Below are 24,054 nucleotides of genomic sequence, written 5' to 3' on the forward strand. Positions count from 1 at the left end.
CAAAATAATTTTGATATATCAGCTGATTATGGTGTATATCCAACAAACCCGTTCCAGCAATAACACGAAAACAAGCCGATGTTAACTGGAGAAAAAAAAACTCTACTTTTTTTTATGGTCTGCATAAACACATTTCCTGAGGTGAATTTAGACCTTTCAAGCAGCAGGCGCCAACAGCGAGAGAAGCGATCGCATCTTTACTTCTCACAAGTCAACGTCTGGTCCCAGCAGTCCCACTCGACGAGCTCCTTTCCCTGGAACCAGAGCTGAATCTCCCTTTGCGCCCCTTCCAGGGAGTCACTGGCATGGACCACGTTCCTTCGCAAACATAAAACGTGATTTCGTCCCCCTCCGATTGAGAAGACACAAGCGGCTCGGTTTGTGAATCTATTACCTGCTGACATGAAGGCTGAAATCTCCTCTGACGGTGCCTGCTGGGGCCGCGGCAGGGTTGGTGGCTCCCACCATCACGCGCGATGACTGGACCACGTTGTGCCCTTCCCACACCTGTCCAAAGGAATTGCGACAATGAAATGGACTTACTCTCGGAGAGAATTCATAAATTTGACATTTAACTGTCTCCATGTATGAAGAAAGTCATCTAACTAGGTTAACAGTCGTAGAAAAGGCCGAATAATGCGAATTTTGGATCGGCGTCAAACTGGCCACCGCATTCCGACAGGAACATCCCTATTGATCATTTCAAAAACGAAATGTCACCGAGCTCTCACCATGACAACCACGGGCCCAGAGGTCATGTACTCCACCAGACTGGAATAGAAGGGCTTCTGCATCAGTTGACAGTAGTGTTGAGCAAGGAGCCCCTCGGACACCTTCTCCACATGACCAGAACGCAAACTGTCAACCACTTGGCCTGTCGACGGCACGAACGCCGCGAAACGAACGTGCAGCGGAATACGGACCTGCAGCATTTTCAGGCCCACCAGCTTGAAGCCCCTCTGCTCAAAACGTCGGATGATCTGCCCCACGAGACGACGCTGGACGCCGTCGGGTTTGACAGCAATGAGAGTTCGCTCCTTCACATCGGCGAGGCCTGCTGGCACATTGGACACCAAGTACATGTTTCTATAGAATCCACTTTGCTCGACTCAATTCATTTGCCATATATCCAGAAAACTGTAAAAAAAAAAAAAAAGTTAATGTTAATTTAAAAGGCCAGTGTACAATAAATGTACAGTAAGTAAAGCCACAAACGCAGTACAGTACTGAAACCTGTATTGTTGTAAAAACAGCCTTAATGCTACTCTTTCTTTCTTCATGATATTAGATGACTTTTCCAGAAGTCCCCCCACCCAAAAAAAATGAAATTGTTAAAAAAAAAGAAAAAATCTATTATTTTGGACAGGTCCTATATTGCTTGCGTGAGGCCTTTTCTTGGTCAAATATGGATTTGAGATTTATTAACGTGTTAAATCACAGAAAATCTGAGGAATTGTGGGAATCTTGGAAGCTTGATAGAGTCCGGAAAAGTCGAGTCACACAGATACAACATACTAAGCGTGTAAGGAAAATGAGAAGTATTGAGGGTTAAAAAAAATAAAACAACACTTCCAGTGCTTGACGGTAGAGTCGAAGAACTGTTCACGCTAACGGACGGCTGCATGCTGCCAATTAAACACACATGTGACCCACGAAAAGAAAACCGCGGAGGAGGAGGGAGGAAGGAAGGAAGGCAGCAACCAGAAATAAAACACACCCGTTGAGATGAGTGTCAGGTGCCCGACAATTAACAGTTGCATCGTGTATAGTAGATTAAAAAATTGATAAGATTTAAAATGACTGACGCCTTTCATTCGTTTAAATTCGCGGACTCGCCACACGGCGCAAGAAACCAAAATAAAATGGTCGAATTTCGATCCACGACGTCCCTCGTTAAAGTACATGAAATCAAATGGGGGCGGGGGGGACGTCGGGGGGGGGGGGGGGGGGGGGAGAAATCGACTTACTTGAGTTGGTCCTGAAGCCGGCCAGCCACACAGCGGGAAGGCGAGGAAGGAGTTTTTGAGTGGTTGGCCTGCTCCACGGGGACAACACTGGGAGGAACATCAGGCGCCGCAACAACATCGTCCTGCGTTCGAGTCAGCGGGCACCACCGACGACAATCTTGTCAGTTTCCAACTCACGAGTCCTCCTGGCCGACACCCACCCCGCCTGACCCCCTCGGACTGTTGACTGTGAGTCTACAAACAGGTTGAACTCAACTGCTGCCAGAAGTGCGTCGGCTGTCGGACGATGTGCTTGTTTTATTTATTCGTTGGCGGGTTAAAGTTCTTCCAGCGAGATGGCCAAAGACTGCCAGCGCAGATTGTTGATTTTTTTTTTAAGCTAAAAATCGCCATTAATGATGAATCAAGTTGAAGGTTTTCACAGAGAATAAAGCAAAGATAAAGAACATTTTTTTAGGGAGAATATGGCTAAATAGGCTCTATAAATGGACAACCAAGAGCGTGAAACTTGCCTTAATGTTTATGTCAGTAAAAGGGCTGCACTGGTTCGACTACATTGTGGGAAAAAATATCAAGAGAAAAAATGGACTTACTTTAGGTCTCCCCATGGTCAAAGCAATTGACTTGATATTTCGGCTGAAGCTGAGGGATGTGACTCGCTATTTTCTCTTCCTCTCGTTGGCCAGAAAAGTTTTCATCACTGGGTGGCACTAAATGTTTTAAGAATTTACAAGACAAAATCAAAGGCTGATTAAATACTCATTTTAGATGTTCTTCTTGATATGTCCGTTGGTGACGCGAGGGCCGAGGTTGGGTCGGATGTCGACAATTTTGTGTTCAATGATCACACATTTTGTATTTACAAAAAAAAAAAGCACTTTAATTATTAAATCAAGCAAGTTTTCTCTTTCAGAATGGAATGATGTGAAAGATTTTAAGGTGGGAGTCCGTCTCCTTTGGAGATGAAAAAACCTGAAGGCAAAAAAAAAAAATGAACAGAAGCAGACATTACAAAAACTCAAAATGAGTTCAAAGTGCTCAGTCCCAGCTCGGCTCCGCGGCCGAGGCGAGGGAAAGAAGGCCTGGCTCAGACTGGTCCGGGTCTAGGGCGAAAAAAAAAAACAACAACAACTGTAGACCAGCTTCAACATTTTCTGCCAATGAATCATTGGCGACATATGGTGGGCGCTGCTTTAAACAACAACAAAAACAACGATGCGCCAAATGTCTACAGTAGAAATTTAAAAAAAAAAAAAACAGCAGCATCCTCAACCTTCCTACAACTTTGAACACGCGAGCCAAAGCCGAGTTTGGAGTGTTGGGCAAAGTGGTCAGCACAGGCAATCCTTGAACGTCCTGGATGCATCGTGAAGTGGTTCAGTCGCGCTATAGCTTGATCGTGCCGGTGGGCAAGCTGCTGTTGCACAGTCTGTAGTAGCGAAGGTCGTTCACCAGCCGCTGCACGCTTTGAGTGAAGGACGGCAGGTCCTTCAAAAAGAAAGCGACATTAAAGTTGGGAAGCCGTAGTCGTGTTTCTAAACACGACTCGAGTGGCCAAACAAACAAAAAAAAAAGAGTGTCGTTTCAGGTTGTTTGTTTCGGACCTGTTCCATCTTGAAGTTGCGCGCGAGGACGGCTCGCTGGTTGGTGTCCACGCCCTGGCAGCTGTTGAGGAACTCCGGCATGAAGGCTGAGTAGAAGGCATCAAAGTCCACAGAGGCCATGTTGTAAATGGCCAGGGTGATTTCCTCCTGGAGAAGGTCGTGACTTTTGTGGAGGAGGACCTGCAGCAGCACGTTGATGAAGTGGAAGAGCATCGAGGTCCGGAAAAGCTTCTAGAGGGATGACGAGCGCGAGCGTGGAATTAGCCGGACGAAGAGGTGCGAGCGGCAACTTAAGTTCTGCTACGACCGCTGCTCCTTACTCTGTGGTACAACTTGTGCTTGCTGTTGAGCGTCTCCAAATAGGAGAGATTCTGCTTGAAGATGTGGATGTCGGACTGCAGGAAAGACTGGCCGAAAGCCTGTGACGCAGACGATAAAAGCGCGAGTTGGAAACCTGGTGTCCATTTTGAAACATCTTCGTCATCACGAGAGCAGGAGGAGTTCGAAATTGTTTCTGTTCTAGATGATGGCAAAAAGTGACGGTCGGCGGCGTGGTCGTTTACCTGCATGGCAGCCGTGAACTGGGCCTCGTTCTCCATGGTGTCCTCGGGGGCTCCTCTTTGGACACTTGTCAGAATCGAAGTTTTAAAAAAGTACCGCCAGTTTTGGTGAAGTATTTGGTATAAAAGCTCAAACATCTCCGCTTTGACATCAGGAGAGGATCGCTGCCAAAAAAAAAAAAAGACAAATGGAACAGGAGCAAACATTTATAGTCGACGGATATATTTTGCCTTTCGAAAATGACGCCAATGCCACTTTTGCCCAAGCATTCTAAACGACAACGGATGAAATTCACTGACCTCTGCCACAATCGGATAGACCTGCTCCATGCAGAGAGACAGAATGCTGGGCAGAAAGGGTTTGAAAGCCTGACCGGGTTCCTGTACCACCACCTGCAGGATTTTCAAGAACTTCTGTACCACTCGGCAACCCGCGCTGCCCTCCTGCAAAATACTGGCTGCCAGCTGTTCCCTAAAACATACACAAGTGTTTTATCTCTCAAAATACCGACCAGTCCCAACTTCACCTCCAACTATAAAGAGAGATTTTTTTTCAAAACCTGGTGAACAAGCTGAGGAATGTGTGGAGGATCTGTCCGGTAAAGGCAACGCCCATCTGGACTCGCAGCGCCTGAAACAGCGTCAAGAAGAAGGCCAACATCTCATCCGTCACATCTGAAAGACAAAAGGAGATTTTTTGAAATGATATTGCGCCTGATTTGAACGGTCGTACGAGTGTCCCGCGGCGGGTGAGGAAGCTCGGTAGCGTTTCGTTGCGCCACGCCAAGACAAAAGAGAGAGATGCACTGACCTGGCTGCTGAATAAACACGGGGAAAAGGCTGAGGGACACTTGGACCGACTCCTGCAAACTCTGGTAACAGATCTGACGAGATTTGGTGGACTCGCCGGAGATGCTGTCGACTATGTCTCGAAGGACAGGCAAGGTCTGATGTATCACTGCTTTCACTGATTAAAAGAAAGACAAGAGGGGGGGGGGGGGAGGAATAAAATGATATCAGGGCAGGATAAAGTACATTCGGCGGTAAAAGGGAAGAATGACCTACAGTCTTGCATTTCAGGTCGCCGCGTAGTTAAGTTCACCGACCCTCTTAGCATCCGGTATTCCCTGGTGAGGGTCGCCAGCATGCTGGCGTGACTGCCGGACCGTGTCTGCCACTGCTGCTCGTTCTCTGATAAATTTGGCCACGGGAGGAGCAGCATGTTGGATAAAGCCCGACACACGAGCAGGTGAGCCTGCAATCGGACATTAAAAAATAAAATAAAATAAATTAAAAAATCAATCCATCCAGTGCAATAGATCAGAAGCTCAGAGATTGGTCATGTTCAAAAGGAGTAACATATATTCACCTCTAGGGGGAGCCTTTGAGTCTGATTCTCAGTGATGAGGTTAAAGATGTTCCGAACAGCAGGCAGAGACACCAGAAACACAGGTCGCACCGTCAAGGTTATGGAAACCATCAGATGGCACGCGCACAGCAGTAACTTTTCCGGTACCTGCACACAACAACAACAACTGTTAGACAACACCGAAAAGGACACCATGTAAAACAACGTAACAATGAAATGTTAATGTCTCAGACATGGCAAAATGAACTTCTCATTCAAAACCTTGAATTGTCATCTTTGGAAAGAAGACATTTTTTTTGACATGACTGCCAAATGGCTCATCTGTATAAATACCGAGAGGGGTAAAATTGTTTTAAGTGCGAGCGGGAAATGTTACCTTGGCGGTGATGAGGGGGCAACTGGCATCGACTGCAGACGTTATAAGGTTGACAAACTGCCTCTGGTTTTGACTGTGGACCTCACTGTAGAACTGCGCAAGCCAATGAGAGTAGGCTTGCAAAGCGGCAAGGGCCTGTGCATGTCTGTAGCGCACACACACACGAAAAACAAACCGAACATTTTAAATGTCATTGATGAATGTGCTTTCGTACACATTTGAGGGAGAAAATAAAAAGTTTAAAGCCATATTGCCCAGCCCAAATTTACAGTGTATACAATAAGCTAAATCGTGTTGACAGATTAATGGATCTGTCTATCTGTATGAATTTGCACGCCACTGAGCACACCTTTTGAGGTCAAACTTGTGTATACCCGGTACGTGCTTTTTGTTCAATACTTACACATCAATGAGGTCTGGTTTGAGTACAGAAGGCACGGCGGTTTCCAGGTCGTACAAGCTGGTCTGAGACCCGTAGCAAGTCACTTCTACCAGCCTGAGAAATGATAGTCGAGTTTGTTTTTACTTTGAGCAAAATAATCACAAATTAGAGAGACCCTTTAAAAAAAAAATCATAGAAGCAAGAGTTAAATGCATTAAGTTCAAATCCGGGGTAGACTTTTCAGCTCAAACAGAATCAAAATCACGCTTTTGGAATTCTGTAAAAAGAAGACCACAGAGACCTCTCAACAACTGCATGGGCGTCATTGAAACGCGATGCGAAAATCTCCCCGATGAAATGTTCGGCCAGGCGCCCCACGGCTTGGAGAAGGGAGCTGAGGTCCCTGAGAGAGCAGTGAAGTCGGCGGCAGTCGTTCTCGGCGGTGATGTTCAGCCTGCGAACTGGAATTGGTCGAGCTTAGATTGGAGATTTGGAACCGGGCCGCAACCGCGCACAATGAGGTCGCTGGTTTCTTACTTGTGCCGGTGGTGACGACAAACTGCCGCAGACCCAAGTACACATCCAAGTTTTCTTGAAGAATGGGAAACTGAAGGGGAAAACAAGCGATTGCTAGACTTGCATTTTCATTTTTACAACTAATCTATCCGTGACAGAAATCGACATGGACATCGAATCGGATGGTATGCGATTTAAAAAAAAAATGTAGATCCGGAAATTGACACGAGACGTTGCATCATCCCAAAAGGCTTTATAAAGCCAATCGCACTTGGCCGATAAGATCGAGGTCAAACATAAACATTGGTTTCGCCCAACATTGAGCACAATTACATCGAGGGAATTCATGCGCACGACATCCGTCTACATTTCTTACCAAAGTAGAAAATGCATGGGAAGGCAGCAGCTCCATCACCTTGGCAACAACCTCCAGACTCTGACGCAGGTACTTTTGCCATTCAGTCTGTTGCTGTGGTTACACACATAAAAGCACACACACTGTAGTACAATCTGAGATTCCTCCGCGGAGAGAAACCGGCACGGATGCGCGGCGGCGTGTTCTTACATCATCATCCAGGGTCTCATCATCCAGTTCTTCTAATTGAACCTGATTGTATCGAAACTGGATGCGATTCAGAACTTCTCTCAACAGAAGGACTAAGGCATCTTTGTACCTGCGACCAAAACAACAGAGGAATCCAAATCAATTACACGTTACTGTCCTAAGGCAGTAACGTGTAATTTTTTTGGACTGAAGGGTACCTGTTGAGAACACTTTCTCTGTCGGATAGTCTGCTTTTGATTTTGGTTGTAAGAAAATCCAAAAAGACACTCCATATATCCAAACAGGAAAAGTAGCCCTCGTGGGTAGGCTGGGGTAAAAAGCGAAAGAAAACAAACCAAGCTCATTGTTATGGACCGGTTGACGTCTTGTGTCAAATATGAAAAATAGATACCGCTCACGCCGACAGAAGAACAACAACAAAGCCGATTTGGAAAGACGCTTACCTGGTTGAAGGTGTACTTGAAGAGCAGGGCAAGAAATTCTACAATTGGAAACTGAGGACTAGACTCAATCCGCCTCAAGTGAACACTGACGAACAGACGCAGGAAATCTGTGAACTTTTCCAAGTAGCTGGAAGAAAAAAAAGAGAAAGAAAAAAAAAAGATGAATTGAAGTGATTTAATTCAAACTCATCTTGCAAGAAGATGACGTGCAGAGGGAAGATTTCTGCTTTCAACAGGACTGGATGGTTTAACGTGCTAAAATTAAGGTTCAAGTGGATTTGAACATCTGTCAATTTTTCGACCACTTATCCCCGTTCAGGGTCACGTGTCACTTGTAGACGACCCAAGTTCAACCCCAGAAAACATGATTGTGAAGCAAACATGTTCACCACATAAGTCACAGATGTTATGTAGAGTTAAAAAAAAAAATGCTGTGCTCATACACAACTAAAAGAGGATGTTAGAATGGCACATGTGACACCTTCTGAACATATGACCATGTTGAAAAACAAGCTGTTGAGAGACCACTAAATAACAACTCAAAGCAATCTTAAAAGTGAATTTCAAAAAAAGCACTTTTACCTACACAGATCAACTTAATTTTAACATTCTGGGAACTTGTTAATGGACATTTTCGTCTGTTCGATGTTTCAATATTTCTACCGCACAATCTTCTGTTCTCCAATAAGGAGTGGAATGGTAAAATTCTCGACAGGCGTTTGATGCGCAAACTGACCAATCGACTGGATGACTCACTGAAAGGTCTACAATTAATATTTACGTGAAAATGTGTTGTCGGTTCATTGATGAAGAACCAGAAAACACTAATTGTTGATTGACATTGTCATGGCATTCTACTTAAGAGTTGTATTGAGAATATAAAAACAAAAATAACTGTTGGACCCCTTTGTCCAAGGGGTCCAAAACAAACCTCTCGTCAATTTCCTGGAGCCGACTCTTGACTGTATGAGCGTTATTCTCGCGAGTGAGCCTCTGTAGAAGAAAGAAAGTCTGCTGGAACATGCGCAACAGGTACTCCTCAAAGTCCATGGGCACACAGTTCTTGGACACCAGCTCGTTGACGCAGGTCATGGCAAGTACGCCGAGGCGGGAGCGATCAACCTTGCTCCCCTCACTTTGTCGGCCTCCGCCGTTTGAAGAGGGCGGCATTGTCCCGGCGTCGAGGTGCCCGTTAGAAGAAGACGAGGTCGAGGAGATGAAAGGGCCGGACTTGGCTTTCACCCGAAGATCGCAGCCGAAGCGTGCAAAGTGGAAGATGGATGCCAGCAGAGTGGGTGTGATGTTGATGGACAGGGGAATCCAGCTGAACAGGTGGGCCAAGCACTCCAAAACGAGACAACAGAGATGCTGGCTTTCGTTGTCGAGTGCTGCCATGGGCTGGCACAGAAGCTTTGAGTACTGACTACCCTGAAACAAAGTGCCCAAAAGTTCCACTGGAAGATTGAAAAGACACAAAAGGAAAATGATCAACACACAATGACAGTTGTTTACAACTTACAGTAATAAACTTAACGCTTTGCCGTTTCACAAAATCGGAGACGATCCACTCACCGCATTCTCCTGATGTGGGCGAGGGCGGCGGCGTGGAAGCGATGATGCTGTGCTTGTCCCAGTAAGTCTCAAGGATGCCTAAAAATAAGGTCAGGTGGTCAAGCCAGTTAAAATTTAGTACACCAGCACTGTGACTCCAAACCAAACAATCCACAAATACAATGGCGCCATGAAATAAATCTTTCATTTGTTCCGTGACGAAGCTCATATTGACATTATCTGCAATGACATTACCCTGGCAACTGGCGACCCACACTTGGCCCTCAATTAATTTCTGAAAATAAAAACTGTTAACTGTTGCTGAGTCATTGAGAGATGCAATACCGGTTGTAACCACAGGGTGGCAAACATCGCTCACCAGCACCTCTAAATCAGGAGGCTGTGCTTTAGGGAAGAAGAGCGTGTCATGGCCGCCGCAACACCAGTCTCCAAAGTACACAAACGGCAGCAATTTCTCCCCCTTGCGTCGATGGTTTATTTTAAGTGTGTGAGGAGTTTGTGAATTTGTGTCCTCCAAAAACATAGATGCAGCACATTCAGCGCTTGGGGTTACACACATATTGTGACTTTGCCCACGGTATGCGGTTAGCGTTTTTTTGTGGCTGAGCAGTGGATCTTATCGATAAATATTTGAACATTTAAGTACATGTACACATATATGGTAAGTCGGGACAATCAAACGTCTCGGTATTAGTATATGGGTAGGATTTTCATTAGAGGAATCTCCAATGTGTAAAAAAAAAAAGTGCTTACCTGTCAACAGTCCAAGCATTGTCGGTACCTGATCCAGCAGCAGTTTCCGCAGTTCGTCTTTTCTGGCAACGCTCAAGTCTTCCCGAGGACATGCGAGTTCCTCTGATGTGGTTTTCAGCATGATCAAGCCTAACTGTGCCAAAGCGGGGGACTGGATCAACTACAAATTACATCCCCCCAAAAACAAACAAACAGAAATGTTACGGTACTTTTAAGAGATTGCACACATTTTCCACAAGATTGTTGAGTGAATTTGGAGGCGGACCATTGAACATCACCAAGGCTTACCTGAAGCGTGTTTGTAAAGAAATCGTGATAGAACATTGGCCAGTCCTGGCGACCAATGTCCACAATGACTTTACAGAGTTTATTGCGGATGAAATAGGGCACCGATTTGTGGTGTTCAAGTAAGAGTTTGGGCAAACAGCTGCGAATCTCCATTTTGTCTTGCGACGCTAAACCGATCCACATCTTGTTCACCAGGTTCTGAAAGCCAACAAGACAGTCGAATGACACAACTTAGGGAAATGAGGCCACCCGGCGGAGTGATTACTAACTCGTGGGCTGTGATTGTCAACAAAAGTCTGTCTGAGTTGAGATGCAAGAATCAGGACCTTGCTCTGCTCGGAGGGCCACGACGACAGAAATCAAATGAACGTTTCATCATCAAATCACAAAACATATTGTTGGCCTACTAGTTATGAAATCAGTCAACTATTTGTTGTTAAATAATTACAAAATCTCAATATTATTTGTTACACATGAGAATTTGGCATTTCGGTACGGATTTCAGCAAGCATTGTGGAAGCTGAGGCCCACGATTTGCTTTAGCGGGACACAGAAAATGACATGGCGGGCCAAATCTGGTCCCTGGGCCCTGACTTTGACACCTGTGCTATACACAATCAACCATCCGCATTCACAACTAATGGCAATTTATTTACGCGTGCATGTTTTGGGAATGCGAGAAGCCGTCGCACAAAGGCGCCAAGGAACCACATGCTCCACTGTATTGCTCTACTTTAAACCCCCTACAGAAAAAAAAGAACTTACTTCAAATACTGTGAGACTGTACATCATGACATACTCATTCCGGGTATTAGAGAGGAAGAACAAGCAATGGCGCCACGCTCCAGTCTGCTGTGCAAAGTTATTCAGCAACTCTTCTGCAGAAACAAGGAAGTGGCGCTGATCACTGATAACCACCAAAGGTGTACTGCGACACTCCATTTGAACACGCAGAAAGTGAATTACAAAAAGCAATGCAAACAATTGTGAACGTCAACAAGCACGGTAAGGAGGTTGACAAACGCATATGTATTTAAAAAGCAAAAAAATGATTTCACCAGTATTGTGGTCTACAAGTGCGGTAGATTTTCTTCCCCCACGTTTTTTAATGTCATGTCGTTGTGGTTGAAAAGTAATGTTTTCTGGGCGGATATGTGCTGCTTTTAATGTCATAACAGGATGACAACGACATTGTGACAATTTTAATATTACCACAATCGTTACATCCCTACTCATGAAGTTCCACTCTTTAACAATCTGCTCTGATGCAAAGGGCACATACCTATTTCTCGTTTTCTTTCATTGGTTGTGCAGCTGTGAAAGAATTCGGTCATCAGGCTCTCCAGTGCATGCAGCGACGCCTCCTCTGAAGCCTGATGAATAGCGATAAGGCAACAAAGAGTGCTAAATAAAACAAAGGACCTAACAATAAGTGCTGAAAATCAGAGGTACAAGACGCAGCCTCTCAAATATAATTCAGGAGTGTCTGGCATATTCAATTTGTAATGCACAGTGAAGTTTGGGTCTGAAAATGCTGTGCATGCACAAACAACATGGCTGCAAACAGAGAACAGCTAATTCACAAAAGCTGTCAGTGTTGCAATTTGGCTATTTCGTTCAGTGATTTTTTTTCCAACCCTGTAACAACTATTTCGTGAGAGGAGGCTCGAATTGTTGCAGGACAACTTGTGGCTGCTTCACCGTGGCACATCTGCCAATGCCCTGAACATCTGATAGTTCCAGGCCGAGAAGAACATGTCCGTGCTGGAATCCTGGAAGATTAATTTCTGCACAGCATTTAAGTGTGGTACAGTAGGCTGGGAAATTGTTCTGGAATCTAGGGGGATTACTTCCAGTTTAGATTTCAAATACTCTTTTCAGACACACGGAGCCAAACCAGCGCAGTGCAGTACTTGCTAACATACCGCGAGGACACATTAAATTTCCAAACGAAATGTCAATCTTGTTACCATGTATTGATTGTCACCGTTCAGAATGATAAAATACGACTGAGGTGAAGTTTTTAAAGAGACGCTCCTGTGGCATGCGGGTCCAAATTCCTCCCATGGGCCATAACTTGCCGGGGCTCAACGTGACTAAGGAAGTGTTTAGATTTGCAAGATGGGCGTCTTGTTGTGGAATTGGCCTAAGGAGCGGTAACATCCCATGAATTACCTGCAAACCGTTACACAGCCAAACCGGCTTCTTCGACCTAATTATCCAAAAAGCATTGGTTTTATGTAAATAAATTTAACTATTTAAAAAACTCATTTTGTTGTCGTTTTGTTGGTCAAAAAGAGGCACATTTAAGTCCCACGTTAGCTCTTAGCATAACGGTAGGAAGAGGACACGTTGCCCAAATACATAAAGTGTGTGTATATTGTACTTACCATGTTGGGCTGCGTCGGTTGTGTCCCTCAGTTGTGTTCGTCTCGTATTAATTGCGCTAATAAGACAACATTCATTTACCGAGCTAGCCAAAATTTGCAGCTAGCGTTAGCTAAGGTGTAACTCGCTAACGTAACAGCAAAGGGGATTCGTCATGGTCTGCTCGCTTTGATTCGCGATTCCACGACCAAAACATTGACAATCACCTTGCCCCCCAAAAAGGAAAACATTTAGTCTCGCTCGACTTGTACTCGTGCTGGATTACTGAGCATGTGATGAATAAAGCATGCTACGTGCAAATGTTCTCCATGATCGTGCGATTTCATAACCCGTTCGTTTTTTTTAAATCATTTCTTTTTGGCTGACATTCATCGCTGGTCCCAACCCTGGAAACATGTGCAACGCTCCTTAGCTTTTTGTGTTTCTGGATCAAGTATCGTGACGCGAGCGTCAGTTTAGCCAAATGCTAACGTTGCAGTGGCTAACTCACTAGCTTTTTCTAGAAGGATGTAGGCATCGTTTTCGTTCGCCGTCGTAGTTTGCCAGACGTAGACATGCTTCCAGGGCTGGTGCTCGCGACAACTTGACGTAACCGCTGGTAATTTAAAATCCGTGCAACGGTGCACGTTGAAATTGTTATGTAGACAATTTCGGAATAATTGGCAGGCTCAGTGCGATAGTTGTTGGCCCCTTCTACGCTTGGGGCGGCGCAGGAATTTGTTTCGATTAAAAGACTCAGCTCAGTTGGCCACTTCCTATTTTGAAGCAGAAATCAACTATCCGAAGGCACTTAGTGTCAAGCTACCCAGGGCAGTAAAATCGTCGACATCCTGTATTTCCTTTCAAAGTTATATACACTTGAGCTGTTCTATTTGAAAACAAGTACAAAATCACTGTGATGTCATTTGGACCTTTACCAATAATTTGACAATAACAGAATAAGTAGTCCCACTTCTTTTGGGAAACATTTTTACTGAATAAGATACATTATTTGATGTGTACAAGACAATGAGGGTAACCTTTTTTTTCCAGAGACTAACTGAAACATTTTTACTTTACACAAACTGGGCAATGCAATGATATCATTTATGTTATGTGGATTTACCCACGATGCATTCACACAGTTAAAAATCTTTAAAATACCAATATTTACATCATAGAATATATCCTTCATAGTGTGTCCTTTTGGAGGGCAACCTTCTATGATCACTCAAGTGGTGTTTGTGTTTCTTTCGATATCTTGTCAAGGTGCCCATCAGTAGACTTCTTCATTTTATTTGGAGTGAGCTGTCTTTGCGCTTTCATGTTGTAAGCCCAGGCTCTGTCCACACCATGTCCCTCAGTTCTGCAGGGTGTCCAATCTGGGATGGGGAAACGCCCAGCGACCACCAAGGCATCGTCAGGAAGCTCGGCCTCCATTTTCTTCTGCAATAGCGAAAGCTAAGTGGAAATACAACGATGGAACACAACATTAAATACAATTCCAACAAATACAATCTAGCGTCGATTTACAAATTTACTGATTGAGATATAGGAGCCATTTTTGCAATTTAGATTTAAAGTGACGCGTAATTGCTTCGGTTTGTTCTACTTACCACACTAGGAGCTAAAAACACGGTAATATTCTTGCATTCTGTCAAGTCCACCTGCAAGAACAAAAAAAAGTAGATTGTAAATATGAAGGAGATTAGCATCTTTCAAAAATCGAGTTAACATTTTTTGTTTGCAGTCGTACTCAAACCATTCCAATCATAAAGCCCAAATCATAACAAAAATGGTCAAACCTTCCATAAATCTTCTCTTCGGTAGGACACGTTGCCATGTTGACCTGCTCTCCACGCATGAAAGCGGGCCAAACGAATCAGCCAGGGGTTGAGCTCATAGCCAACAGGAGATGTGAAGCCTTGTCGGTGCGCCTCCAAGACCTTCAATGAAATATTTCAAAGACAATAATTGAACCTCTTTCTCATTAGCAGGAGCAAATGCACTGCTATGAAGTGGTTAAGTTAAAAAAACAAAAACATTTGCTTCCCTCTCTCTCACCCACACACATCAAAATAACGCTCACAATCATCATAAAACCTCTCCCACCAATGACACAACCTCAAATACCCCCCCCCCCCCAAAAAAACCCTCTTATAGTCATTGAAAAGCCAGTTGAACTGTCCACTTTGTTTCAGCTACAGTTGCTTACTCAAGTCCTCTGTAAAACAAGCAGGTTTGCTGGTATGATGCACTTACAATGCGACCGTCACCAGATCCTAAATCCACAAGAACCCCCTTTCGACCTCTGAGCAATGCCATGACATTGCGCACTTGGGCACGACTGGCAGGTATGTACGGTACCTGGGGAACATATTTAAGAATAGCTTAGATAACAGTTATGTCTCTCTCAAGCCTATGTACATACGACTACAATGAAGGATGTACACAAGACCATACCTGTAACCTCAATGGGACTTTGCGGAAGCCTGGCTGGAGGACTCCAACCCACATGGCGTAAACGGCGAGACCAGTTCCAACAGCAATCTGGGCAACATCCCAACATCGGAGTTCCCTTGTCTTAAGCTCAGAAAATGCATCATCATCATCCATTTCTGCAAAACAGCAATAAGGTTGTGATGAGTGCTTTTTTTTTTTTTTTACAGGTGAGAGATTTAATGCATACAGGAGTGAAGTTTTAATTGAATTATTTTTGTTTTCAACATGTGTGCTAATGTGATGCTTTTAGATTCTGTTTCAGCCCCATACTCTCGTCTGTTCCATAGCCTCTGGCCATGATTTGATATGCACAGCATTTTTATTATGCAGCTGCAATTTTGGGATCCTAAGGTTTGTCACGTCTCAATTGATCATCCTCGCCTACCCACTTGTATTTTGATTATACCATATTCATAGCCTAAAACTTTGTATCTATATTTGTTGTAATTATGAAGCTACTACACCAGCATTGGTGAGTGAGACTACGGGTTACTTTGTGTCGCACGAACGGAATAAACCCATAACTCTTTGTACAGGTAGGAGTAGAAATAGCATATGTACAAACGTGTTAACGTCCGTTAAAATAAAAACTACAAGTTACCTCAATATATGTGACAAAAAGGCTGACAGTCTGGGGCTTATGTTTCCCCCCTCGTAGGTTAACATGTCAGATGGAAAAATATTTTTAAAAACATCCTAAATTTACACTGAGAGAACGCATTATAGTTCAACTCCATTGACCTCCCTTAGTACGGACACATTAGGAGGGTGGACAAGTCCGCGTGTAAATGATTCCGTCTATGCGACATTTTTTGTTCCGGTACGTTTACGTAACAACATGTATAGCACATGTTTGCGTTTCTCTAGTCAATCAACAATAATCAATCAACAATAACAATCGCATTGCAAGGCCTTCTCAAGGCCCTTCTCTAAGCACATGGAAACAAACAAACCAATAAAAACCCAAAACCTAGCGCTACAAACATTTGATTGACAAACAGTTTGATACACTTACTAAATAAATTTGTAATTGTTACTAAATAAATTTATTTAGTAAGTTTGACACACTTACTATATAAATTTGTTCAAATTAAGTAAAATGATCAATGTTGAGCTGTGAAGACACTTGAGTGCTAATGATTTTTCACAATAATTATTAATAAACATCAAAAAATAAGCAGCACTTTATTTTCATAAAAATCTGCAAGTAGTGACATTTTTAAATGATCACCTCTACACCATTCATGGGAAAATACAATATCTCGTCTTGTGAACTATATGTTGGTTACTCGCGTCGTCCTTCCCTGCTGTAATGTATGAAACGACTCAAATTTGGACAAAAGGATTGTCTCTTTCAGAACATTTGCATGAAGAGCTACTACGCCTTAGTCGCTGTCGGCATCATCACTGATGATTCCCTTCAGGTTGGCCCAGTTTGATGTCCTTCGCTGTACTTGCCGCACATCGTTTTCCTCCTCGCTATCAGAAACGGAGCTCGCCGGTCGCGGCAATGCGTGGCGCGCAGATTCATGTTGTTGTGCAAAGGCTCCTCTTCGTTTAGGTCGACCTGAGTAAAGGATCCATGACTAATAGTTTTGAGATGTGTGTAACATACAATAAATGTAAACGTCATTACATTCTTACTATTAAGCAAATCCAAGCATTCACTGCTTTTCTTTAAAATGTTTTTGGTAAATTTAGCTATGAGTATATTAATGGCACGGGGGCAACATACAAACACCACATGGGAAGGCCGACGACGGAATCAAACCCGTGACCTCTGCACTGTGAGGCGGACGTGCCAACCAGTCGATCACCCTGCCGCCCGGCGACTCAGAAATAATATCTGTAATTACCTTGACTATCAATGATATTGCTGACATCCAGTTCAGCAAGTTCCCGAGCTTCTTCTTTCTTCAGACGTACCTTTTTACATTTTTTGATGGACGGCTGACCTGTGTCAAGACAGTACACAGTAATTGTCAAACAAAGTTAGGTTCTTGGGACACCTTTTGTTTTATCAGTGACTTGATTTTGCAAATAAAAGCTTATTGCAAAATAAGCCATGTTCAACTGTTACGGTTTGTATCCCCCACTGACCGTGAACACCGAGATCTTCCAACTCCTTCTTTAGAACAGCCAACATGGAGCGAACAGAGCGACATTCACCAAGGAGCTTCTTGTAATTGCGTCTCTCGCCACAGAGAGAAATGTAGCGCTTGAGTCTCACGATTGCTTTGTCATCTTCCTGTATGAAGAATCGGAGGTATGCAATGGACGTAGTGCACAAGTCAAATTTATTTATTTATTTTTGGTTTGTTTGTCATTTTAATTTTTTTTTGTGAAAATAAAAGGACTGGAGCTGCACCGTTATCTACATTTTTTAGACACAAGATTTTATCTAACTACTCAAAGATTACCTTCTGTTTTTTTGCAGGACCGTCTTTGTCTTTTTTGCTCAACTTCTTTTTTCCACCATCTTGATCTTTTTCCTTCATTTGCTTGACTTTGTTTTCTTTGGTTTTGAGTTCCTGCTCATCCTCCAAAGAGGGCAGAGATGACGAATCCGAATCTGCGTGGTTTGTTGTCTTTTCTTCTGCTTTACACAACAGAGATTCATACAAAGTAAGTAGCATTAAGAACAGCGAATATTAGTAAAACAAAGTGTACAATTTCACCTTTTTCACTTTCATCAGACGACTGAGAGGTGTCATTCTTATTTGAGTTACTATCATCATCACAACTCTGATGCGCTTTCTTTTTTGCCATGTTTGTTTCCATCTCTGTTTCTCCATCTTCTTCACGCTTTCCATTTTTCTTTTCTGGTGATTTTCTAATTTCCTGCTTTTCACCCCCTGATCCAGTTTTACTTTGTTCTTCCTCTTCATCCCTCACACTTTCTGCTGCGTTACTCTCTTCATCCTCAGATTCTGCAGCAGAGTGCAAGAAGAAATTATTATTATTTTGTAAAACAAACAAACAAAGTTCCTTTCTGAACTCTGACTGTAAATTTCCCCAGTGCGGGACAAATAAAGGATATCTTAATCTTAAAAAAAATTCCCCACCCCAACAAAATAACAACAACAAAAAGATCACTCAGCAAATAATAAAATTGGTGATGCAAGCTAGCATTACATGAGTAAAGTTGATTAGGGGTTCTTTGTGGGTACTGGGACTCCTTTAGGGTGCTTGACATGACAGGACGGAATTAGGGTTCCAATTAACAAATATTTTCAGACTCCAAATTGGACTTAAAATCATCATGTTGTCAACAACAAACTCACCAGATTCGGAGCTCACGTGACGGCTGGACTTTATTCGCTTGGAGGCAACTTCATTTTCGCTTTCGCTGGCAATGTCATTTTCCCTCTCTCGTTTTCTTTTGTTTTGGACGTCCTCAGCCTCCGACTCATCACCACTTTTGCTCTCCTTGAGCAAAATCAAAGATTTGGTTGTCACCTTTGTCTTATTTGTTTGTCCTATCTTTAACGTAAGACACATACAACATGCAAACGAGATAGATGAAAACAAATATTTGTGTACCTGCATTTCTATCAGCTCCTGTTCAACCACCTGTTTCAGTAGACTTTTGGCAGAAGCACTCAGCGCGTCACTCCCCACCGTAGCCAAATAGCGCCGTTTTAAAATTCCCAAAGTCAGCGAGCTGAATAACACACGAATACATGAATTACACAGAATAAGGATTGAGAGACATCTATTAAAGACAGTCCATCCTGCAGTATTGGCAGACACGTTGAGTAACCAGCGGGTGTCGCCCATCTACAACCGCCACCTCATTTGGCTGCCCTTGTTCCTTGACTTCCAAACTTGCCACTAGAATAAGACGTACATGTCGTCATAATTATCACGTTTAAGTTTGTAATGTGTTTTTCGCCCCCATCGGCTTTCGTTCACAGTTGAACCATTCTGAAAGACCGAGGAGACATCCCGCCCGATCAATACATTTTATGCTTGCACGCGCGACAATGTTTTTATCAGCGTCACCAACTCCAGACTATTGGTTCGCAATACCTTGAAATACCAAAAGGTTTACCTTAAATCTTGTTCTGCACGAAGCTGTCCGCGGACAAACTGGCGGATACTTTTCAAATCACTCTCACGCACCATCGTCAGGAGTTATACCCCACAATTTACATGCTGTGTGGCGGGAGAAAGCAACCGGAAGTGACGTCAATGTCATCCCGGATAAACACTGACAGCGAAGTACTGGGTTCCCTCGCGACTTCACAGTTCGGTTCCTGCGTATTGAATCTATCGCCGGACGTTCGGGAAAATTGACATATATTCTCGCCCCTGCTGCACAGCTTGCTTCACGTTCACGAAGCGAACCAGTACTGAGCCCGAAATTTACTTTGGTAATGATAATTTGTTACTGTCAATATTGTGGATGCAATAATTATGCAAGGCTGTGGTCAAATTCCAGTTTTTTAATATAACAAGAGATATTGTCATTTCAAACACACCATAACAAAAAAAAAGTCAACATTTATGTCAACTTGGTCACATTATGTGCGGTGGTTCAAACAGTTACAAGCCTATTTTGACAGGAGAAAGTACAGCTGTCTCAAATGCAGGGAGTACAATTAAATAGTACTCAGAAAAAAAGCAAGTGCAGACACAAGAAAAAAAATACAGGAAATACAGCCAGTTGTTTTACCTGTAAATTGCGAACAAGTTTAATAAATAAAGAAGAAAAATATACCCAAAAGTATATTGGATTTCTTAATTTATTCAGAACATTTCTCACCACAGTAGGACGGAAGTTGCAAGGTGAAGTAGTGCATCATGTTATTGGATAATTTTTAAAAAGGTGACAGACACAAAGAATTAGGAGCGCACAAAACATCTGAGAATACTCTCAATTCATTGAAATGGGGGAAGGGATGGGGTATAAAAAAACATTAAAAAGTTGCGCATTAATATCAACTGCTAGACCAATAACTTGGAACAGGTTTCAGTGGTTTACTATAAGACATGAAGAAAAGTGAAAAATCATGGCTCAGAATAAGATACGACACAATCACCTTCAAGCCAACTTAAATAAAACATTATTTCGTCATTCAAAATCTGATGTGTGCTTGAGAGTGCAAATGTATACCCACCGAAACATGTGTTAACACTGGGATTGCATACAAACGTTAAATACACAATAAATTAAGTTCATAAATTAATTAAAAAGACATCCCGAAGCGATAGAGGAAATAATTTAAATATGGAAAATTAGAGCTGCCCAACTATCTCATCCTTAGACAACTTCACACACACACAAAAAGAAAAATTGCTACGCAGGCTATTCCAGTGTTAACATATCTACGCTAAACTTGAGAAACCACCTCATCTATTGATGTGAAGTCGGACAATCTGAGAAAATACAAACAGATCGAGCCCGAAAAAGTGTTCCCCCATAACGTACAACGCAGCGGTGGCTGCCAGTGCATATCGTCAACACCCACGTCAACACAAGGCGAAGAATATTGAAATCATATTGATGCCAGTGTCGTGACCCGGGCTATTTCTCCCATTTCAAAGCTGGACGCCATCATTTATCTTGTAAACATTTCACCTTTCTCCAGTTACACCTCCACTTGCGGCGGTGACATCTAACGTGACGACTGACAATGAAGACGTCATGGAACAGGTTCCTGCGGCGAGCCTCTTTTGTCTTCACATTGTTAATCCTTGTACACAGTTTGCTGGCCGTGCCCTCGCTCATCGTGCATGATGTGTCTCCTGACGTGGATCCTCCTTACTCGTCTGTCCCCGCCCACTGCGCCCTCTTCCTCCGATTGGCCAGCACCCACCGATGAACCGGGGCCTCGAGAGTCGAAGAGGTGTAAGCCCCCAGGACCGGATCTTCGGTCATTCTCATAAATGAGGATATTAAGAGTTTCTTCAAAAATCCGAGCTTCAGGAAACTCAACCTGAAATCACAAACGGGAGGGTGGAAGTGAGAGAATGCGAGAGCAGAGGCAACCACTCAAGTGGGTAATCTGGTTTAGGAATGAGGTAATTGCGCTTCATGAATGTTTTCATCAGCTCCACTGGAATACAATAGTGACATGTACGACTCCAAACGTCATCACATCATTTGTGGCATCTCAAGGCGATTTATTGCTAGATTAGGTTCGATTTTTTTCTCTCAAACCATACAATTAGGGATGCCAGTTTTTTTACGCCGAGGACAAACTCCTGATGACGGATTTGTTGATGTTGCCAAAGAGTGATGCCTACTTTGGTCTGCTTCTTCTCCGTGGCATAGACGATGGACGTGCAGCATACTTCGGCTATCTTGCGACCTTCACCGTAAAACGACCAGCAGCAAATCTCATCCCCGAGAACGTCTTTGACGAACAGGACGCGGCCATTGAAGCGGAGTACAAGTTTGTCAAAAAGTTCGATGTTCTTCAACAAGTTGTCATCTGAATTGCTGGTCAAACAAACAAAAAAAAAGATAGTTACAACGAGCTGTTTTGAACTCTGCCAAGGAGATCTTTTGTTTTGATGTAGGATTGGGCAAAAATGTACTCGCCCATTTTACCTGGTATACGAGTACTTGTTATTTCCTCTGTTGTTTTGCAATTTTACCACCGGCTGGAGGGGGAAAAAACAATACATATATAATAATTATAATATAATAATAAACAAAAAAAACTCCGCATAGGAAGGCCGGAGCTGGAATCAAACACCGCATCTCTGCACTGTGAGGCGGACGTGCGAACCAGTCGCCCACCATGCCGCCTCCCTGCTAATTTCTAACACAATATTGAATGGCTCAGCAAGCCAACGTACCTTTCTGCATGTCGCAATCATCCTCTGCTCCTCTTTGGCTGACGTGATCATTGGGATGCGACACACACTTTCAAATATGTCCTTTTGCTTCTAAAGGGAGACAAGGACTCATTACAGTCGGAACAAATAATGTGTTGGAAACTATCTGAGATGTCAAGGCTCCATCGATAAAATTATCCCACTACAATTTATTTGAGCAAATACAATTTGTAAACCGGGAAAAATCAAAATGGCATGCGTCCATATTGCCTTGCTCCTCCAATTTCAAGTAAAAAGAAACAACATGGAAGCACCTTACCTGCATGGCAGTGAGGCAGTGCTGGATAAGCCCCTGCACCCTGTAGTACTGGGCCTCCTTTAGGACCTCATCAAGTTCTCTGTGGTCATCAGGGAGCGGTACCGAACCATCCCGCAGAAAGTTCAAAATGAGCCCAAAATGTCGACCGCTTCGATCTAAAATCACCCAGCCTGATGCGGAAAGAGAAATAAATAAGTCACAGGGACTTGGGCTTTAGGATTGGGCAGTTACGATTTGATTCCTGCTGCAGGCAAAAAGAAATTGGCAAACTGTTGGGTCTCACAAGTTGTCACGTATGGCAGTGGTTTGAACTGCGGGCAGGTTGAAGAAATGTTCTAAACTGTATGACGGTGAAGGTTAACATTTTGCTGCTCCACTCACCGTCTGAGTCAATGTTGACCTCGGTTTCTCCGTTGCAAATGCTGTGCAGCAGGCTTTCCTCCTTGGTCAATGTCTGAACAGTTGTATAATAAAGTGAGCCACCCACATTCAACTTGACATATTTGCTTCCCAACAGACCCTGGTGTCTGCCTTCAACAGTGCTCTGGAAAACAGGCTGGGAAACAGCAGACTGGGCAGTGTTTGCAGCATGACTGCCGACTGACGCCTCAGCAGACATGGGACTGATTGGTTTCTTTCCGACTGGAATTACAACAGGCAGACAGTGTTAATGCAATGGAATGGAACAAGGGATTCAACTCACTTGGTTTTTAGAAAATAACATTTATGAAAATAGCGTGGAGCAGTCAAGTTTTTTTTTGAAGAATGTTAGGATTTATGTAGACATCGATATGTGGATTGGAGTTACGGTTAATGTTTATTTGATGCTGATGAAAATATTGAACCACAGAGTCTATTTGAAATAAATAATAAATATTACCCAAGTTTAAGAAAATAGATCATGTATCTTCTATGGGGACCAATTACAAAACCTTCTTTATTTTACCTGTGCTATGCAAAATGGCATTTAAATTACGCAGTCATGCAATATGTCGTGCAAAACTATGAATACTGTATTAGATAGTAGTCACCCCCCCCCCCCGCCCCCCCACACACAGACATTACTCTGCTAGAGATGCTGCTTCAACATGAAAACCTGACACAGCAGTTGGTCTGGTCGGAATCATCACTTAGCATGTATATTGTTGATAATAGATTGTACTTACGACACTGAACATCAAAAGGATCCGACGAATAGAAGTATCCTTTGAACACTTTCACTGCCTAGTTACTATCAGCCCGCGAACAAAACATATGCTCGTACTGGACGAGGCAAACCTTTCTAGTTGATCGAGAGCGCAGCTAATGTTCGACAATTCATTTTTATGTTGGTTAGCATAGCTAATCAAAATAGCAACATTGAGTGACCCATTTTGCTTGTTATTACATTCATTTTGCTCCCAACGTACGACCGTGCAAACGAGTCATTATAAAAAGAAGTATTTACAAACAGCGTGACCAAATTACTTGTTTGCCATTCGGATTTTTCAGTTAATCTTGGCAGCTAACTGGGTCACTCGCTGACGAAGATTCGACAGTTTCCGGGTTTCCTTCTTCTACTACTTCTACGATGCGGCTTAAACGAACCTTTGACACGTTACTGCCCTCTGTCGAATTAAAAACTCACAACACTCCGACCCTTCTACGTGATTCCTAATCTTTTAATCAAGCATGTTACGTCA

General features: G+C 43.3%; 5 protein-coding genes across 8 annotated transcripts; all 5 read right to left on the reverse strand.

The window, feature by feature from the left end:
- Positions 1-81: 81 nt before the first annotated feature.
- On the reverse strand, positions 82-2,390 carry nme4 (NME/NM23 nucleoside diphosphate kinase 4). 2 transcript variants are annotated; one of them, XM_052049965.1, is made up of 5 exons: positions 1,968-2,390; positions 924-1,054; positions 732-833; positions 395-507; positions 82-318 (listed from the first exon to the last, which is right to left on the reverse strand). In XM_052049965.1, the coding sequence occupies exons 1-5, from the start codon at positions 2,083-2,085 to the stop codon at positions 198-200; spliced, it is 585 nt and encodes a 194-aa protein (XP_051905925.1). In that variant the 5' UTR covers positions 2,086-2,390; the 3' UTR covers positions 82-197. The 2 variants fall into 2 exon arrangements, with proteins under 2 accessions (XP_051905925.1, XP_051905924.1); XM_052049964.1 differs by having other exon boundaries at positions 924-1,057; positions 1,968-2,386.
- Positions 2,391-2,818: 428 nt separating this feature from the next.
- Positions 2,819-13,559, reverse strand: xpo6 (exportin 6). Its single transcript, XM_052048118.1, has 24 exons — positions 12,786-13,559; positions 11,678-11,768; positions 11,161-11,273; positions 10,396-10,593; positions 10,108-10,267; positions 9,355-9,432; positions 8,714-9,236; positions 7,783-7,909; positions 7,537-7,646; positions 7,340-7,448; positions 7,151-7,243; positions 6,796-6,865; positions 6,560-6,719; positions 6,280-6,372; positions 5,877-6,021; positions 5,501-5,647; positions 5,197-5,386; positions 4,943-5,098; positions 4,692-4,806; positions 4,432-4,603; positions 4,135-4,296; positions 3,892-3,990; positions 3,572-3,802; positions 2,819-3,455 (listed from the first exon to the last, which is right to left on the reverse strand). The coding sequence occupies exons 1-24, from the start codon at positions 12,786-12,788 to the stop codon at positions 3,354-3,356; spliced, it is 3,447 nt and encodes a 1,148-aa protein (XP_051904078.1). The 5' UTR covers positions 12,789-13,559; the 3' UTR covers positions 2,819-3,353.
- Positions 13,560-13,679: 120 nt separating this feature from the next.
- On the reverse strand, positions 13,680-16,052 carry antkmt (adenine nucleotide translocase lysine methyltransferase). Its single transcript, XM_052048121.1, has 6 exons — positions 15,866-16,052; positions 15,226-15,380; positions 15,025-15,129; positions 14,568-14,708; positions 14,379-14,429; positions 13,680-14,223 (listed from the first exon to the last, which is right to left on the reverse strand). Exons 2-6 carry the CDS (start codon positions 15,376-15,378, stop codon positions 13,990-13,992), a joined length of 684 nt encoding a protein of 227 aa, XP_051904081.1. The 5' UTR covers positions 15,379-15,380; positions 15,866-16,052; the 3' UTR covers positions 13,680-13,989.
- Positions 16,053-16,430: 378 nt separating this feature from the next.
- On the reverse strand, positions 16,431-19,471 carry hirip3 (HIRA interacting protein 3). 2 transcript variants are annotated; one of them, XM_052048120.1, is made up of 8 exons: positions 19,319-19,471; positions 18,808-18,928; positions 18,549-18,693; positions 17,943-18,194; positions 17,685-17,860; positions 17,365-17,512; positions 17,121-17,219; positions 16,431-16,831 (listed from the first exon to the last, which is right to left on the reverse strand). In XM_052048120.1, exons 1-8 carry the CDS (start codon positions 19,390-19,392, stop codon positions 16,650-16,652), a joined length of 1,197 nt encoding a protein of 398 aa, XP_051904080.1. In that variant the 5' UTR covers positions 19,393-19,471; the 3' UTR covers positions 16,431-16,649. The 2 variants fall into 2 exon arrangements, with proteins under 2 accessions (XP_051904080.1, XP_051904079.1); XM_052048119.1 differs by having other exon boundaries at positions 17,685-17,863.
- A 523-nt stretch (positions 19,472-19,994) lies between these two features.
- Positions 19,995-23,942, reverse strand: kctd13 (potassium channel tetramerization domain containing 13). Of its 2 annotated transcripts, none has more exons than XM_052049424.1 (7): positions 23,539-23,942; positions 22,754-23,014; positions 22,373-22,542; positions 22,075-22,161; positions 21,824-21,876; positions 21,517-21,712; positions 19,995-21,206 (listed from the first exon to the last, which is right to left on the reverse strand). In XM_052049424.1, the coding sequence occupies exons 2-7, from the start codon at positions 22,989-22,991 to the stop codon at positions 20,958-20,960; spliced, it is 993 nt and encodes a 330-aa protein (XP_051905384.1). In that variant the 5' UTR covers positions 22,992-23,014; positions 23,539-23,942; the 3' UTR covers positions 19,995-20,957. The 2 variants fall into 2 exon arrangements, with proteins under 2 accessions (XP_051905384.1, XP_051905383.1); XM_052049423.1 differs by having other exon boundaries at positions 22,075-22,164.
- Positions 23,943-24,054: the final 112 nt, after the last annotated feature.

This window comes from Hippocampus zosterae, chromosome 17 (assembly GCF_025434085.1).
Source record: "Hippocampus zosterae strain Florida chromosome 17, ASM2543408v3, whole genome shotgun sequence".
NCBI classification, from domain to species: domain Eukaryota; kingdom Metazoa; phylum Chordata; class Actinopteri; order Syngnathiformes; family Syngnathidae; genus Hippocampus; species Hippocampus zosterae.

Bases quoted from the DNA above. Each gene is read 5' to 3' on its own strand.
- nme4 (XM_052049964.1), bottom strand. From the start codon at position 2,085: ATGTTGTTGCGGCGCCTGATGTTCCTCCCAGTGTTGTCCCCGTGGAGC. The intron at 834-923 runs GTCCGTATTCCG...CATGTGGAGAAG, and splicing joins TGGGCCTGAAAATGCTGCAG to GTGTCCGAGGGGCTCCTTGC. The intron at 319-394 runs GTAATAGATTCA...ATGTTTGCGAAG, and splicing joins TTCAGCCTTCATGTCAGCAG to GAACGTGGTCCATGCCAGTG.
- xpo6 (XM_052048118.1), bottom strand. The intron at 7,647-7,782 runs GTAAGCGTCTTT...TTTTTACCCCAG, and splicing joins TCAAGTACACCTTCAACCAG to CCTACCCACGAGGGCTACTT. The intron at 7,449-7,536 runs GTACCCTTCAGT...TTTTGGTCGCAG, and splicing joins AGAGAAAGTGTTCTCAACAG to GTACAAAGATGCCTTAGTCC.
- antkmt (XM_052048121.1), bottom strand. From the start codon at position 15,378: ATGGATGATGATGATGCATTTTCTGAGCTTAAGACAAGGGAACTCCGA. The intron at 15,130-15,225 runs GTATGGTCTTGT...TATGTTCCCCAG, and splicing joins AAGTCCCATTGAGGTTACAG to GTACCGTACATACCTGCCAG. The intron at 14,709-15,024 runs GTAAGTGCATCA...ATTTCATTGAAG, and splicing joins GATCTGGTGACGGTCGCATT to GTCTTGGAGGCGCACCGACA.
- hirip3 (XM_052048119.1), bottom strand. From the start codon at position 19,392: ATGGTGCGTGAGAGTGATTTGAAAAGTATCCGCCAGTTTGTCCGCGGA. The intron at 18,195-18,548 runs GTGAGTTTGTTG...ACTCTGCTGCAG, and splicing joins TCACGTGAGCTCCGAATCTG to AATCTGAGGATGAAGAGAGT. The intron at 17,220-17,364 runs GTCAGTGGGGGA...GTCTTGACACAG, and splicing joins GGAAGATCTCGGTGTTCACG to GTCAGCCGTCCATCAAAAAA.
- kctd13 (XM_052049423.1), bottom strand. From the start codon at position 22,991: ATGTCTGCTGAGGCGTCAGTCGGCAGTCATGCTGCAAACACTGCCCAG. The intron at 22,543-22,753 runs GTGAGTGGAGCA...TTTCCGCATCAG, and splicing joins GGTCAACATTGACTCAGACG to GCTGGGTGATTTTAGATCGA. The intron at 21,713-21,823 runs GTAAAATGGGCG...TTGTTTGACCAG, and splicing joins AACAAGTACTCGTATACCAG to CAATTCAGATGACAACTTGT.